Raw genomic sequence first — 16,476 nt, 5'->3', positions numbered from 1 at the left:
TTCAGTGGTAAAGTCCAATCCAGCATGCGAGGGGGTTGATTGCTCTCTTCCCTCACCCCCTCCAGATGTTGGGGATATACTTGTTTTGTTCTTTTCTTCACCTTGCCTCTAGTTAAGCAGCAGCTTTTAAAATTTATAGCTCCTCAAATTAACATATGCAAATGAGCAGCAGCCCTGTTAAATCCCTGCATGGGCAGAGTCACCCACTGTAGCAAACAGGAAGGGGTTAGGTGGCTGAGACGTTTTGGAATCCTGTTGGTTTTCATTCAGGCAATTCTCCAATTAAAGTTTTTTTAGTTGTTTAATCGCCTGCCTCCCTCTCTCTCTTTTTAAATATATCTTTATTAATTTAAAATAAATACATTTATGAGAAAACAGACGTACATACAAGTAAACATAGTCAAACAAATAACAGAAAAATCAAACAAACCACCACACTATAAGATACAAGAAGATTAATATAATTATCATCATATATACTCCTGATACTGAACACAATTATAAAACTTATAGAGAAGAAATTTAAAACTGACTTCCAATTAATCTCACTGTACTTTATCTATCCATTACTTTATACCGCACAGTTACATATTTCTTATATAATTTCTTTTTACCTGCCTCTCTCTCTAACTGATTTAAAGGTCAGTGATATTTAAATAGAGGCGCCTTTCCGTGCATTTGAAGGAAAGGTGTTGTAATAGCTTAATAATTTTTTAAAATATATTCAGTAGCAGAAGGCAATGTTTTTTTTCCTTTTCACTTTGTATTACAGTAACCCACCAGTTTCAAAGTTGGGCTCAGAATAAAATTAACTGGTGTGCTCTTAAAGCTCCTGGATGAGCCCCTGGTAGCTTGCTCCACACTCCTGTGCTTAAAAGCTTGCGGCCCTTATTTTTTTATCAGGTGCTCTGCAGCGTGTTAAAACAGACACATGGATTAGAGGTGGGGATGGGTCATAAATCAGTGGCCAACCACCTGCTTGGCATGCAGAAGGCAGCAAGTTCAGCCCCTGGCATTTCCACTTTAAAACATCAGGTAGTAGGTGATGATGGAGAGCTCCTTTGCCTGAGACCCTGGGGAGCCACTGCCAGTCAGAGTAGGCAGTTCTGAGCTAGATGGACAAACAGGGCTGCGTGGCAAAATGGCTGTTAGTTAGTCATTCATGCTTGCGCTGAATCGATGTACTTAATTACACTGGGCGAACATTGGAAGGTTCAGGTTGGATTTTAAAAATGACTTAACCGAAGTACCGCTGTTCTTGACAGTCCTGAATAACATGTGCTAATTGGGGGCATGAATATATATATATATATTGCCTGCTTAAATAAATGAATTAAAAGGGTCCCTCTCTTCTCTTCCCCACCCTCCCAGCTGCCTTCCTTTTCTGTGTGTGTGTTTGTTTCCCACCTGGTAACGTTGTGCAAATTTTTTCCTGGAAGACAGATAACACCTGAGTTATTCATGCATTGCCATTGGTGGCTGCCATGGATACTTTTCGCCAGCTTTGGAAATAAGCGCTGAAGAGGAGGCAGGCCCACTCGCCGCTCTGCTTGCCCTGCTGCTGTTCTCCCCACTTTCCCTTCTCCGTACCCCTGCCATCTAACCACTCTCAGGTGCTGGGACTGCCCAGGAGGATGGAGGTGTGCAAGCAACCCCTGTGGCAGTTCCCCTGGTTTAATGCACAACACGGTCTCTCTGCCGGCTGCACAGGAGCAAACAGAGTTCAGTGGTGAAGCTCGTTGCTTTGCATACAGAAAACCCCTAGCTCCTGTCCTGCAGGCAGAATGATCAAGAAGCAGGTAGAAGCATCCATAGCCCAGTGGCAGGACATCTGTTCTGCATGCAGAAGGTTGCAGGCCCAGGACCCACCCACCCTGGGCAGCGGATGTGCTCCGGTCCTTCTATAGGGCCTTGTGTTGGGCCATCTGTTTGGCCACTGTGGACTAGATGAGCCTGTGGCCTGATAGGGGTGTCTGTGTGTGACTCTCGCCTCTCCCGTGCTGTTTTCCTGTGGATAATCCCCTTTTCCTCCCAATCACTGGCATTCTCCCCATAAGAGAAAACAAGTGCCGTATTTTTCGCTCTATAAGACGCACTTTCCCCCTCCTAAAATGTAAGGGGAAATGTGTGCGCGCCTTATGGTGCGAATGCAGACCGCGCAGCTATCCCAGAAGCCAGAACAGCGAGAGGGATCGCTGCGCAGCGAAAGCAGCGATCCCTCTTGCTGTTCTGGCTCCTGGGATTCAGAATATTTTTTTCCTTGTTTTCCTCCTCCAAAAACTAGGTGCGTTTTATGGTCTGGCGCGTCTTACAGAGCGAAAAATACGGTATATCATGTATATTTTTCCAGTGGGGCAAAGAGCAGTTTTGGAGACTGATCTATGTTGAGAAAAGGATGTAGGGCCAAAGCATTAGTCCGTCTCCTCTCTCTCTCTGCTTTAGTCCTAAATTAAGCTGGGTAACTCTGTGTCTGCTTTTTGCAGAGATTCAGAGAGAGGAGAGGTCTCCTTTGCCTGTCAAGTTTGTCCCTAAAAGTGTAAGCTAGGAGCCTCCTGGTCCAGACCGGCTCACCCACAGGCTTCAGCTGACCTTCCCCATGCTGCCACTATTCTCTCTGCCTTGGGCTCCCAGCTGTCAACAATAATGAGAAATTTTACGGGCTACCTGACAAGGCTGTTACATGGATTTTCTCAATAATGTGTTGTGCACCACACTGAACACTCAAAAATAACTTCAGAAATCCTCATTATTACTATTATTGTTATTAGCTCAAAAGCCTATTCAGCTCAGATCAAAGGGAGCCATAACAGATGCCCAGGTCCGCTTGTTTTCTTTCTCCCTCCCCATCCCTTTTTCCTTTTGTGTTGTGTCTTTTTGATTGTAATCCTCAGGGCAGGAGCTAACTTGTTGTGTAAGCCATTTTGGGAGCCTTTTCAGCTGAAGAGCAGGGTGATCATGCTTTAAATAAATAAACAAACAACAATGGGGAGGCATTGAGAAGGGAGAAACTTCTTTTTTTAAAAAATGGGCAATTCTGTAAAAAAAAGAAGAAGATTCTGCACTGACTATTCAAATGATTGACTTGTTCCCCTCTCTCTCTCTCTCTCTCTCTCTCTCTCTCTAAATTTGATTTTCATTTAAGTTGGAAAACTTGATGCTGGATAAAGACGGGCACATAAAAATAACAGACTTTGGGCTCTGCAAAGAAGGGATCAAAGATGGAGCAACGATGAAGACTTTCTGTGGCACCCCGGAATACCTTGCGCCAGAGGTACTCTTCATGCAGCCCTTGATTGTATCATCACAAGCAACGCTTCCTGTAACAGAAAATAGAGCAGTTCATAAGGCATCATGTGGGGGTCCCTTGTTTATGGGATGCTATCCCCAGGGAGGCTCTCCTGGTACCTATCTTTGGGCAACAGGCTAAAACATTCCTCTTCTCCCAGGTCTTTGGCTAATTAAGCAATCTATGGCCTTTTAAACAGGGAAGGGATTGTTTTTGTTGCTATTATGATACGTATTTTTGTGTTGTGAACTGTGATCTTTGGATAAAGGGCTGTATAGCAATGTAAATAATAGTAGTAGTAGTAATAATAATAATAATTAATAATAGAGAGTGTTGGCCAATGCTAGCAAACCACTTGCTGAAGCACAAACACCCCCCCCCATTTTAGCAGGCCACTCACCTGTCAATCATAGGGTGTCATAATGATCCTGATAAGGATCTGGCCCGTGAAGCCAAAAATGTTCCCCACAGTATGTTCCCCATAACCCAGAAGTCAGCAACCTTTTTCAGCCTTGGGTCGGACTATTTTTTTTTGGGGGGGGGGGATATGAACGAATTCCTATGCCCCACAAATAACCCAGAGATGCATTTTAAATAAAAGCACACATTCCAGTCATGTAAAAACACCAGGCGGACCCCACAAATAACCCAGAGATGCATTTTAAATAAAAGGACACATTCTACTCGTGTAAAAACACGCTAATTCCCGGACTGTCCGTGGGCCGGATTAAGAAGGCAATTGGGCCACATCCGGCCCCCGGGCCTTAGGTTGCCTACTCCTGCCATAACCCAACACCCTGACCATTTCACTGGTTCCCTAAACCTGCAATGAGGGCAGAAACACAACGTGGGGGTGTTGAGACAATGACTGAGATGTACGGGAAGTGACTTGAGCTATCTCGAGAGTGCTAGGGACGGTTGTTGCTTTCCGTCTCGGACGCAGTCTTTGTCCTCCGGTTTGCAGTGCGTGCATGTGTGTCAGGTTCTGCGCGGTCCTTTTTGCCACCCAGTGGGGCGGTTTAGCATTTGAGCAATCCGGAGAGCGTCCGTGCGTGAGCGAGTTCCCTGCGTCCGTGAAGCTGCTCGCCCTTTCTTAAAAGAGAAAAGAAGCAGCGCTGCTGGCATCCCGGTCATCTGTTTGTAATCGGAGCCCGGCCTCGGAGCCTGTTTGTACAGTTGCTGCATAGTTGTTTTAGGGTCACGCTGGAATTTGGGACATAGATGGCAGCGCCGGCTTTGATGTTCCTGGTGCGTCGGTCGCCGAGGTGTTTACAGCTGTTGTGCCTTCTCTTGTAAATTCCACCCGTGCAGCTGTTCAGAGCTGTTGGCTCCCAACCTGACTAGCCACTTATTTTAAGTGAAATGACCTTTTTTATCCTCTGGCCTTCTGCTCACCCCCACCTACTATTATAAATTGTGGCTGGAAAATAATTCCTTAAATACGAATAGAAAGATGTTGTTTTTGATGGTGGTGGCATCCATCTGACTCCGGAGACAATGGAGGAGTGAGCCTTTGGGGGGTGAAGTCAAGCCATTGTGGGGTTGCAGCGACTTCTGTGGCTGCAGAGACCGCTATGGGAGAGACATATTTCAGTGGGGCAGATGAGGGCATCTGGGGAATGGCCCCACTATGCTTCAGAGGTGCCAGAACTCGGTTTCAGTGAGTTCTGGCTGGGGGGAAAAGCCCTGGTCTCAGGAGACATTGCAGGAGTGCACCTTTGCAGGTGAAGTCAAACTGTTGGGCGGTTGCAATGCCTGCTGTGAATGTAGAGGCTGATAGGGGGGAGACATGTTTTGTTGCAGCAGGGGCAGATGGAAGCACCCAGTGGTGCTGCTGCAGATACACTCCAAATACAGACGTTCTGAACCACAGGGATACCAAAGAAGGATGTTAAAAACATCAGAAGGGCCAGTTCTAGCTCTTTATTAAAGAAGGCGTAGACTTGCAGCAAAGCAGCCTGCCAGGTCTCCCAACCTTTACAGACCCGGGACGGAGACTGCAGCAAGGAGATGGCCTGTCCTGTATAGCAGCACACGTCAATTTGTCTTGAGACTTCCCATCCCTTCACCTGCCCAGATGAGGGCATAGGTGGCAGATACCCAAGTCTTAACAGATAGCTCCCCTTTCTGGGCTTAGAGCCCAGCACCCAAAGCCCACAGATAAGCATTTAACAGCAACTCAAACCAATTTGCTTACATCAAAGCAAATGAATGTAGATATATGAGAGTCCACTGCTGCAACAACTACCAGCTAATTGTGGGGTTCTCTTGACTACCAAGTTGGTGTTTGCAGAGCTTCCTAACATCTCAGCTTTGGTTCAACACCAAATTTTTTAACGTGTAGAATAAATAGCATTTTTATATGGCGTGATCTCTGTGATCAGAAACTTTCCTCCTTCTCCTTTTGTTATTTATTGCATTTATATACCACCTTTCCTCCAAGGAGCTCAGGGTGGATGATAATAATAATAATAATAATAATAATAATAATAATAATAATAATAATAATATTTTATTTATACCTCGCCCTCCCCAAGACCGGACTCAGGGCGGCTAACACCAGGTATAAAAACAATTAATTAAAATACAACTTAAAAACAAGATTAAAATACAATATTAAAGTTGTATATATAGTTCTCCTCCTCCTCTTCCTTGTATCTTCACAACAGCCCTGTTAGGTAGGTTAGCCTGAGAGTGAGTGACTGACCCAAGTTCACCCGGTGAACTCCATGGCTGGAAAAACTTGAACCCTGGTTTCCCAGGTCCTCTAACCATTACACCACACTGGCTTTCGTTCTAGGGGTGTCTTTTATTCCTTCCCCACCCTGGAGGTCCTGCAGATTCTCTTAAGAACGCAGGACAATAGCTCTCTCCCTGTAAGTGGCTACTGCAATCCTTTACGAGTAAATCAGCTTTACCAGAGAGACTCTGGCCCTCCTGACGGAAGAAGCTGTCGTAAAATATCCTAGCCGGTATAATTTGGGCACAAGTAAAAAATAAAGGCAACGAAATCTACTTCGTGCATTTCAAAACTTCATTTTGCAGACGCGCCAAAAGAAAACAGCAGCATTGTTAGCGCACCTTAGCAATAGAATAGAATGCAGTTGTAACTTTAAACATATTAAAGTAGGTGATCCATATTTCCCAAGTACAAGTGTGATTGATGACTACAAGTTGTGCGTTCAACACAGAAAGGATTTGTGAGAGCTTCAGACCCACTGAGTAGCAAAAGATGGGCATTTCTCCTTCCCACCTCGAAGTGTCTTTGCAATCATAACAGCTTGGAGGGCCCACGTTTGCCGTCCCTCTGTTAGCCCCCACATCGCAGGAATTACAATTAAAGAAGTGCATGAGCATCCACAGACAAAAAGGATTGTTCCAAAAGAAAGTTAATGCGAACAATAAGATCTTGCCAGAAGGAAGACACCACAGGACACACCTGCATTGACTGCCTCGCAGAGGCATTGTCTTCAAGTCGCCAAAATCTCTCTGAACTAGCCAAGGCACCGTGGAGTCCATTTATCACCACCGCCCTGGGGGGTGCCCACTAGCTTTTGTTGAATTTATCTTCCTTTTCAAAAGCCTGCCTCCTCAAAGTAGTTTTGCTCACCTCCTCCCAGAGCCCCTTCACTTGATTTGGAATTGGGTTCAGCAAGCAGAATATATATTTTTTTAAAAAAACAACTTGATTGCTTTTTCTCTCCTTTCTGAGTCCAGTAGTGGCCCTGACACACTTCTGAGGACACCACTGGGAGTGCAGCAGGGTCTAGATGCGCTTCCAAACCTCTCTTTTCTTTCCCACTAACCCGACAGCAAGGACGCGGGTGGTGCTGTGGGTTAAACCACAGAGCCTAGGACTTGCCAATCAGAAGGTCGGCGGTTCGAATCCCCACGACGGGGTGAGCTCCCGTCGCTCGGTCCCTTCTCCTGCCAACCTAGCAGTTCGAAAGCACATCAAAGTGCAAGTAGATAAATAGATACCGCTTCGGCGGGAAGGTAAACGGCGTTTCCGTGCGCTGCTCTGGTTTGCCAGAAGCGGCTTAGTCATGCTGGCCACATGACCCGGAAGCTGTACACCGGCTCCCTCGGCCACTAAAGTGAGATGAGCGCCACAACCCCAGAGTTGGCCATGACTGGACCTAATGGCCCTTTACCTTTTTAACCCAACAGCAATGGGAGGGGAGGTGTCAGTGCAATTATTCTTTTTGTCCCTGCTGCAATGGCAGCATCTCGGGAACCCTGGGCATAGGCCTTGCAAGAGCTCTTCTTGGGCCTCACCAAAAGAGAGCAGTCTCCTTCTCCTCTTCTGCACAGCTCAGTTGGTAGACCATGAGACTCTTCATCTCGGGGTCAGGGGTCCGAGCCCGACAATGGGCAAATGATTCCTGCACGGATGAGCTGGGATAGCTCAGTGGGTAGAGCATGAGGCTCTTAATCTCAGGGTTGTGGGTTCGAGTCCCACACTGGACAAAAGATTCCTGCTTTGCACGGGGATGGACTAGATGACCCTCGTGCTCCCTTCCAGCTTTTCAATTCTACGATTCTGTGAATATCCCGCGATAGCAAAGTCTCTGCTCTTGTTTGCAGCTGCTCCAAGGGGGCCTTGAGAAGTGGGAACAGAAAGTGCTGTCAGGAAAGGGCACCTCTGCATTGTCACACAGTCCCGCGTGCGAAGCCTCCCCAAAGCGGGCCCCCCCCCGTGCCCCCGCCCTTGTCCCGGTTGCTCGTAAAGGATGATGAGGCTGGCTCCTGGAATCCTGGCAGACGAGGCAGCTGTGTTGGTCTTCTACATATATGGGGGCAGCTGCAGAGCCAGCTGTCGCTTGGTGCGAATCATAAGGCAAGAGGCAGGCTGTAAATAGACCTGCGTGGGGTAATCCAATACCTGGCAGCCTCTGGCTTTTTGCTGCAGGCCGACTTCCAGCTTCCAGTGTCCTACCCCCACCCCCACCCCTCCTCAGAGCAGAGGACTAAGCAGTTAGCAGGCTCTAGACTCGCAGGGGTGTCCACACTTTTTCCAAAGAGGGCCAGATTTGATGAAGTGAACATGCGTGAGGGCCGACCAGAGCTGTTGAGACTTTTTTTAGGATTGAGGTTTCTTTACGAGTTTACCTCAGAGTTGCTGAGCTTTTTTTTAGGATTGAAATTGTTGAGCTTTTCGGGGGGGGGGCTTTTCCCCTTACAGTTGCTGAGATTTTTTATTTTAAGGATTTAACCCCAGGAAATAAACTGCCACAGGGGCTGGGATGAACCGACCGGCGGGCCACGTTAGGCCCCCGAAATGGACTTTGGACATGCCTGCGAGTCTAAAGGGATGGGCAAGCAGGGAGAAGAGCAAACTCCCTGATGTTCGGTTTTTCTCTCTCTCTTCATCATCGTTCAGCTCTCTCCACGATCTCTGTGCTTAAGGAAGGTACAGTGGTGCCTTGCAAGACGAAATTAATCCGTTCCGTGAGGCTCTTCGTATAGCGGTTTTTTCGTCTTGCGAAGCAAGCCCATTGACAGCTTAGCGGATTAGCGCTATTAGCGGTTTAGCGGCTTTTAGCGGATCAGCTGATAAGCGGCTTAGGGCTTAGGAAAGGGGGGGGAGGAGGGAAAAAACCCTGCAGGAACTCGCAAGACATTTTCGTCTTGCGAAGCAAGCCCATAGGGAAATTCGTTTTGCGAAGCGCCTCCAAAACGGAAAACCCTTTCGTCTAGCGGGTTTTCCGTCTTGCGAGGCGTTCGTCTTGCAGGGCACCACTGTACTTCAGTAGGCCTTAGGCATGATCAGCTTGCCTTTCTGAGTTGTAAGGCTAGTTCCATAAAGCAGGGCAGAATAATTTGGATTGCTGCAGAGGTTTAAAGCTTCTAACCCTCTTGCTTTTAAGTAGTTCTGTGTGTCGGTTTGTTTATTGCACTCCTGTCCGACTTTTCCTCTTAGGAGCTCAGCGTGGTTGGTCCTTCCCATTTTATCTCCACAACAACCCTGAGAGGTAGGCTCCAGCTGAGAGGCAGTGACAGACCCAGGGTCTCACCCAGTGAACATCACGGCCAAGTTGAGAATTGAATTCGCAGGTCCAACACTCTCTAACCCAGGGAAGGAGAACCTGAGGCCCTCCAGAAATTGCTGAACTACAACTCCCATCATTACTGGCCGCCGGCTGGGGCAACATCTGGAGGACCGAAGGTTCCTCACCCCAGACATTTTAAAATGGCACTATTCTACTACCGCCGATATGAAGAGGGCATTGAAAAAATAGGCTTCCTTTATTTTTATACAGTGGCACCTCAGGTTGCAGACTCCGCTAACTTAGAAGTAGTACCTCGGGTTAAGAACTTTACCTCAGGATGAGAACAGAAATTGCGCGCCAGCAGCACGACGGCAACAGGAGGCCCCATTAGCTAAAGTGGTACCTCAGGTTAAGAACGGACCTCCGGAACGAATTAAGTTCGTAACCAGAGGTACCACTGTATTGTATTATTTGTAATTCTCATGTTGTGGGGAGGTTGGACTAGATGACTAATTCCATCCGTCTACATGACTATTTGTACTTGGTTTTTACATTCATAAATCACCTTCTGCCAGTGCTCTCAAGGTGGTTTAAAAGAAAGAGGTATTCCATAAAATTACATGATGGTTAAAATGTCCAGGTACAAGGAGGGCGAACCAAGTGGCACTGAGTCGATGGAGTGATCCTCACTGACTCTCTTTTGAGATGCAGCCTGGTGGAAAGGCTCATAGCAGAACCGCTTCTGGGTGAGGGAGCCAAATTGCGGTTGTTCTTGGCCAGCCTTTTAAACAGAGGAGCATGAATTGCCTTAACAGCAAGAGTGTTAGAACTGTAAAAAACCTCTGCAGCAATCCTGCTGCGTAATGTATTGCACGGTGCATATCGGTAGCAATAACAATAAGGGAGTCGTTCTTAGGGGGTTGGGAGCATGTTGTGAGTTTGCACCCTCTGTTGTTTCACTGCACACCCCACTGTGCTCATCCCATCCCCTGTAATTCCTCCCCCAGCTAAACACACAAAGTTTTTAAACTGATCTTCATAACACTTGATCTCTTCTGTTTGTTTGTTTTTGATCATCCGCATGTCTCTCTTTGTGTGGGGTAGGGGAGAGGGGTACTTTTCCTAACTCTGCTGTGAGATGTTGTTTTTTTATGCTGGGTATTGTAACTGTATTTGTGGTCCCCCCCCCGCCCCGCCCCCAATGTTGAAACCTCATAGATTTTTGTTTATGTTTCAGATGGGTAGAATTTGCAAGACAATTTCTAACGAAGTTCTTAGCCTGCATTTAAAAACAAACAAACCCGTTAAGAGTTCCCAGTTGTGGGGGGGCACAACTGTCAACAGAATAGTTAAAGGTCTGGGGGAGTTTTGGAGAGCTTTCACATCTCTGGCCAGTTGGGTTAAAATGCTCTCAAGTGCCATTATGATGATGGAATTTGTCACGGCTTTGAAGTACAGTGGTACCTTGGGTTACATACGCTTCAGGTTACATACGCTTCAGGTTACACACTCCGCTAACCCAGAAAAAGTGCTTCAGGTTAAGAACTTTGCTTCAGGATAAGAACAGAAATTGGGCGCCGGCGGCGCGGCAGCAGCAGGAGGCCCCATTAGCTAAAGTAGTGCTTCAGGTTAAGAACAGTTTCAGGTTAAGTACGGACCTCCGGAATGAATTAAGTACTTAACCCGAGATACCACTGTACTTCAGTAATTCTTTTGTATGATGGCAACAGTAAATCCCTTCATTGGATGCAAAACAATCTCCATTTCTATACGTATTCCTGTGCATCTACCCATATTTTAAATACTGGCTTCATGGTCCATCATGATAAACCCTTTCATCCATTTCTTGTCCCATTAGAATAACCTCTTTTTGCATATGCGTAAACATACGGACTGCCTTGGGTACCAGGTTTCTTTTACGCCCCTATAGATGCTGTTGGCCTCAAACTCCCGTTACTCCCAAGCAGCATGTCCAGAGATCAGGAATGATGGAAGCTCATAGAATCATAGAATTCTAGAGTTAGAAGGGATCCCAAGGGTCGTCTAGCCCAACCCCTTGCAATGTAGGAATCTCAATTAAAGCATCCATGGCAGATGGCCATCCAACCTCTGCTTAAAAACCTCCAAGGAAGGAGAGTCCGCCACATCCCAAGGGAGACCTTTCCACTGTCAAACAGCTCTTTCCCATAAAAAAGTTATTCCTGATGTTTAGTCGGAATCTCCTTTCTTGTCATCTGAAGCCATTGGTTCAGATCCTACCCTCCAGAGCAGGAAAAAAACAAGCCTGCTCCATCTTCCATGTGACAGCCCTTTAGATATTTGAAGATGGCTATCACGTCTCCTCTTTTCCCAGGCTAAACATGCCCAACCAATCCTTAGAAGGCTTGGTTTCCAGACCCTTGGTCATCTTGGTTGCCCTCCTCTGCTTGTCAACATCCTCCTTAAATTGTGGTGCCCAGAATTGGACACGGTATTCCAAGTGTGGTACCTGACCAAGGTAGAATAGAATGGTACTATTGCTTCCCTTGATCTGAACACTAGAATAGCACTAGCCCTTTTTTGCTGCTGCCTCACCCTGTGGACTCAGGTTAAGCTTGTGTCTTACTAAGACCCCATGGGATATGGGGAGAAGGTTCCTCATCCCTGGCCTAATTGGATGCTGTGCAGGAAACAAAAGGCCAGCAGGCTGTTACAGGACAGGAATTCCTTCCTTCTGCTTATCTGACCCATGGATGAGTTAGACTCGCCATTGACATAAAGCTCTGGCCTTCTTGCAGGTGCTGGAGGACAACGACTACGGCCGTGCGGTGGATTGGTGGGGCTTAGGAGTCGTCATGTATGAAATGATGTGCGGTCGGCTCCCTTTCTACAACCAGGACCACGAGAAGCTCTTCGAGCTCATTCTCAGCGAAGAGATCCGGTTCCCACGCACGCTATCGCCCGAAGCAAAGTCGCTTCTGTCGGGCTTGCTGAAGAAGGATCCGAAGCAAAGGTGAGGCTTTGACATTCCTGGTCTTCCGATGCAGGCGACTCCTAAACCCCGTAAACTAGGTGCGTCTTATGGTCTGGTGCGTCTTATAGAGCGAAAAATACGGTATCATCCCAAACTGGTTTGAAGTCCATATCGTGATATCGGCATTGTAATTTCTGACATGGCGATGTATCGCGAATCACATGGTGGGTGTGCTATGCAAAAATCACAGTGTGGGGGAAACTGTGAAGCCAGCTGATGATGCCTCTCTCGATTCCTGTAGCCCCTGTTAACTCCGCCAGCTCAGCTCTCCCCGGCCTCATGCAGGGGGCAGCAAATCACTAGAGCAGGCACCAGCAAAAATCACAGTGCGGGGAAAACCGTGAAGCCAGCCGATGCCCCTTCATAGCTCCATCCTTATTTCAGACTTCAGGGTGGATCACACTGTTTAGCTGTTGATATGTCGTGATGCTGAAAACCAGATACCGCCCAGCCGTACTAGATGGGCCATTGTGCTCTTTGTTCTCCTGTGCTCTCCTGCTGTCAGTCTGTTCTAGTGCTGTAATTTCCTGGCTTGTTTAAGTCAGAGTTCCCCTTTGTGCCTAGAGCACCCTCTAAAATGAGCAGTGAAACGCCTTGTGCGTCATCCCAGTGTCCGAATGTGGGAAAATGGAACATCACAGAGCAAGTAAAGATTACAAAGCGTTTCTTCCTTTCCCCCCACCCACCCAAATTTCCAATCTGGAGACTACACTGCAGTTCAGGGTGATTATTTGACCTGGTTTCAAAGCTGTTGAATGCTTTTCTGTGAAATGCATGCTTAAGGTTTTTTTTTTGTTTAGGGAAGCCTGTCCAGGCATGTAGTTGTTGATGTGTTTTATCCTTTCTCGCTGTTAATTTTAATTCTTTTTAAATGCATTTGAATTGCTTTTAACTGATAATTTTAATAACATCGTTTAAACTGTTTAGAAGTTTTTATTACAGGCTTTTTTATTAGAGGCTTGCTAGAGGGTTATTCAGAGGTGGTATATAAATTTTGTTAAATAAATAAGTGGCGCAATCAGCATGCAAGGTCACACAGGGCCTACTTGGTAGAGGCACCATCCCCATCCACACACTTCTGCATCGTCACTTAGCAACGAGTCGTTTTCGCAAAGGCCAAATGAGCACCATTATAAAACCGCGTATAAACACAAGACATTTGCACCGTGCTAAAGTGGCGCTGGTATTTTTCTCCCCACAGGTTAGGTGGTGGACAGGATGATGCCAAGGAGATTATGCAACACAAATTTTTTGCTGGCATCGTATGGCAAGATGTGTATGAAAAAAAGGTATTCAGAGTTCTGCATGTTGGAAGATGTGATTTCTTGGCGCTTCACAGCTGGAGGCAGTAATGTAAACCAGTAAACCAGGGATTGGGAACCGCAGGACGGTGTCCCCCCCCCCCCTTTCCTCATAACCCATGGCTTTGCTAGTGTGGCTCTCTGCCACCCTCTAGTGAATCATAGAATCATAGAATCATAGAGTTGGAAGAGACCACAAGGGCCATCGAGTCCAACCCCCTGCCAAGCAGGAAACACCATCAGAGCACTCCTGACATATGGTTGTCAAGCCTCTGCTTAAAGACCTCCAAAGAAGGAGACTCCACCACACTCCTTGGCAGCAAATTCCACTGTCGAACAGCTCTTACTGTCAGGAAGTTCTTCCTAATGTTTAGGTGGAATCTTCTTTCTTGTAGTTTGGAGCCATTGCTCTGTGTCCGCTTCTCTGCAGCAGCAGAAAACAACCTTTCTCCCTCCTCTATGTGACATCCTTTTATATATTTGAACATGGCTATCATATCACCCCTTAACCTCCTCTTCTCCAGGCTAAACATGCCCAGCTCCCTTAGCCGTTCCTCATAAGGCATCGTTTCCAGGCCTTTGACCATTTTGGTTGCCCTCCTCTGGACACGTTCCAGTTTGTCAGTGTCCTTCTTGAACTGTGGTGCCCAGAACTGGACACAGTACTCCAGGTGAGGTCTGACCAGAGCAGAATATAATGGCACTATTACTACCCTTGATCTAGATGCTATACTCCTATTGACTCAGCCCAGAATTGCATTGGCTTTTTCTTTTCTTTTTTGGCTTTTTTTGTGTTCAAGACCCACACAAGTTTATAGCTGGTGTGGCTGTCTGTTAGCCAATCAAAATGGGCTCTTTTTTGGCTCACAAATGGGCTTTTTTGGCTCATCTAGTGACGGCTGTTGGATTCAGTGGCCTTGAGGATGGTTCCTTGATTAACATTTCACTGAACGTTGCTGTCAGCATGGACGTTTCCAAGTATCATGCCATTCAGGTTAATTAAAAAGGCCTTGTGCAATCAGATGGGAAAGATGGTTTACAGTTGCATTTGCCCCCTGTGTGTCAGCATCTTCCTCCTGTCCCTCTTCAGAGCCCATAAAACTTCCCAGAGCTTATCCTGCTTCCCTTGTCTCCAAGCTTCTTGCAGAGAAAAACAGAAGGGGTGAGACAGGTTCAGTGAGTGCCAGCCATGCCCTCATTTACCTCCATTTCCACTATGCATCTCTTTTAAAAAACTGGCTCCATGTCTTGTTGCATTTTTTGAATGTTTCACATGGAATTTGAACACTTTAATAGCTTAAGTCTATCTACTATTTCCCCTGGTCGCTGCCCTGCAGGAGTTTTCACACTGCGGTGCCGTAGTGTTAAAAGACCAATCTTCGTGCATCTTTACATAGCATGCTTCAGGTTGAAGCCTTAATATTTTTCGCAGCAGACCATTCTAGCAAACCAGAATAGTTTTGTGATGGACTGTTCCCTCCGCTGCCGCCACCCCCAACTCCACGTTCACACAAAAACTCCTAGGAGTGCAGCTGCATTGCTTGCACTTTGGAAAGGCCTTTGCTCAACTTCCTGGGCGCCAGTAGTCTCCTGTGTAGGTAACCTGCTACGCACCATGGAACCAAAATTTCAGCTGTCTTCCTGGTTGATGCCTCGTCATTATGAATTCAGATCAAGCCTTGCTGGCTCTCAGGTTGTGTTGGGAAGTGGTCCAGCATTTTTATGAGTACGGAAAGTACTCTTATTCCATGCAGGCATGCACAATCAACAGAATTATAATGGCAGAATTCCCTCTCCCGCCCCCCAAGAACCCCCCCCCCCATTGACCTTTTCTTAACACATAATAGTTGTGCTCCAGCTTTATCTTCTTCTGCATAGGCTTCTTCTCTTTTTGCCCATCTGATGCCAATGGGCAATACTGTTTTGATCATGGGGTGGCTGACCAGTGGCCCTCCGGACGTCACTGAACTACAACTCCCATCAGCCCCAGCCAGCATGGCTAGTGCTCAAGAGAGGATGGGGGTTGTAGCACGGCAATGCTGGAGGGCCACAGGTTCTCCATCCCTGCCAGCCCCCACTAGCCCTAGGCGGTACTACCACTGGAGAGGCACAATGTTGTTTGACTCCAGCTCCCATCAGCCCCTGCCAACATGGCCAGTGGTCAGGGATGATGGGAGTTGTAGTCCGGAAGGCACCACATTGGCTACTCTTGGCTTAGCATTATGCCATAAATGGATCCGTGTGGCCTGCGCTGGGACATAGCAATGTTATGTGAGCGGGTGGTTATATATAAACTAGTTCCGCTGTTTTCTAAAACTGGCAGTATAATCACTTGCCTTTTTGCCCCTAAATCGTGCGCATCATAACCTTGTTTCCCATCGCTTCAGATTGTGAATTTAAACAAAAAAGGTAAAACAACATAGACGTATTTAAATCGGTCAGCATCATGCTTTAAGGTCCATTTGTCTTTTCTGTGGGGTCTTGAGCTCTTAAACGACCCACCCATTCTCTCAATTTCAGTACACCAGGCAATCATTTAGAAAGTGGGTGAAAAGCCAGATCAGGTGCCAGAACTACATTATGCTAAGTGAAATCAGCAGTTAGCCATTTTTAAAGGAGTGAAACCACACACACACACACCCGCCGATGGTAGGGTGGTAAATTTTGATGGTTTTTTCCCTCTTCCTTTCTTCCAGCTCATACCACCATTTAAACCGCAGGTGACATCTGAAACGGACACGCGCTACTTTGATGAAGAATTCACAGCACAGATGATCACTATCACCCCTCCTGATCAAGGTAAAAACTGCTGCGGTTGTCAGTCTAAAGACTTACATCACTCTATATCACCAGGTTTGTCTTAATGAAAGGATTGCCTGCACT

The 16,476-nt window shown here is 46.8% G+C and overlaps 1 protein-coding gene across 1 annotated transcript in view; it reads left to right on the top strand.

Moving 5' to 3' along the window:
• The window catches only part of AKT1 (AKT serine/threonine kinase 1), a 123,184-nt gene that overhangs the window by 103,636 nt on the left and 3,072 nt on the right, over positions 1 to 16,476 (top strand). The window contains exons 10-13 of the mRNA XM_079951285.1: positions 3,143 to 3,271; positions 12,057 to 12,271; positions 13,494 to 13,581; positions 16,290 to 16,392. Coding sequence (XP_079807411.1) covers positions 3,143 to 3,271; positions 12,057 to 12,271; positions 13,494 to 13,581; positions 16,290 to 16,392 — 535 coding nt within the window. The remainder of the gene's footprint in view (positions 1 to 3,142; positions 3,272 to 12,056; positions 12,272 to 13,493; positions 13,582 to 16,289; positions 16,393 to 16,476) is intronic.

Source organism: Podarcis cretensis (assembly GCF_951804945.1).
Source record: "Podarcis cretensis genome assembly, chromosome: 1".
NCBI lineage: Eukaryota > Metazoa > Chordata > Lepidosauria > Squamata > Lacertidae > Podarcis > Podarcis cretensis.
Note: the sequence above shows the minus strand (reverse complement) of the source record. Positions and strands in the feature narration are given on the sequence as shown.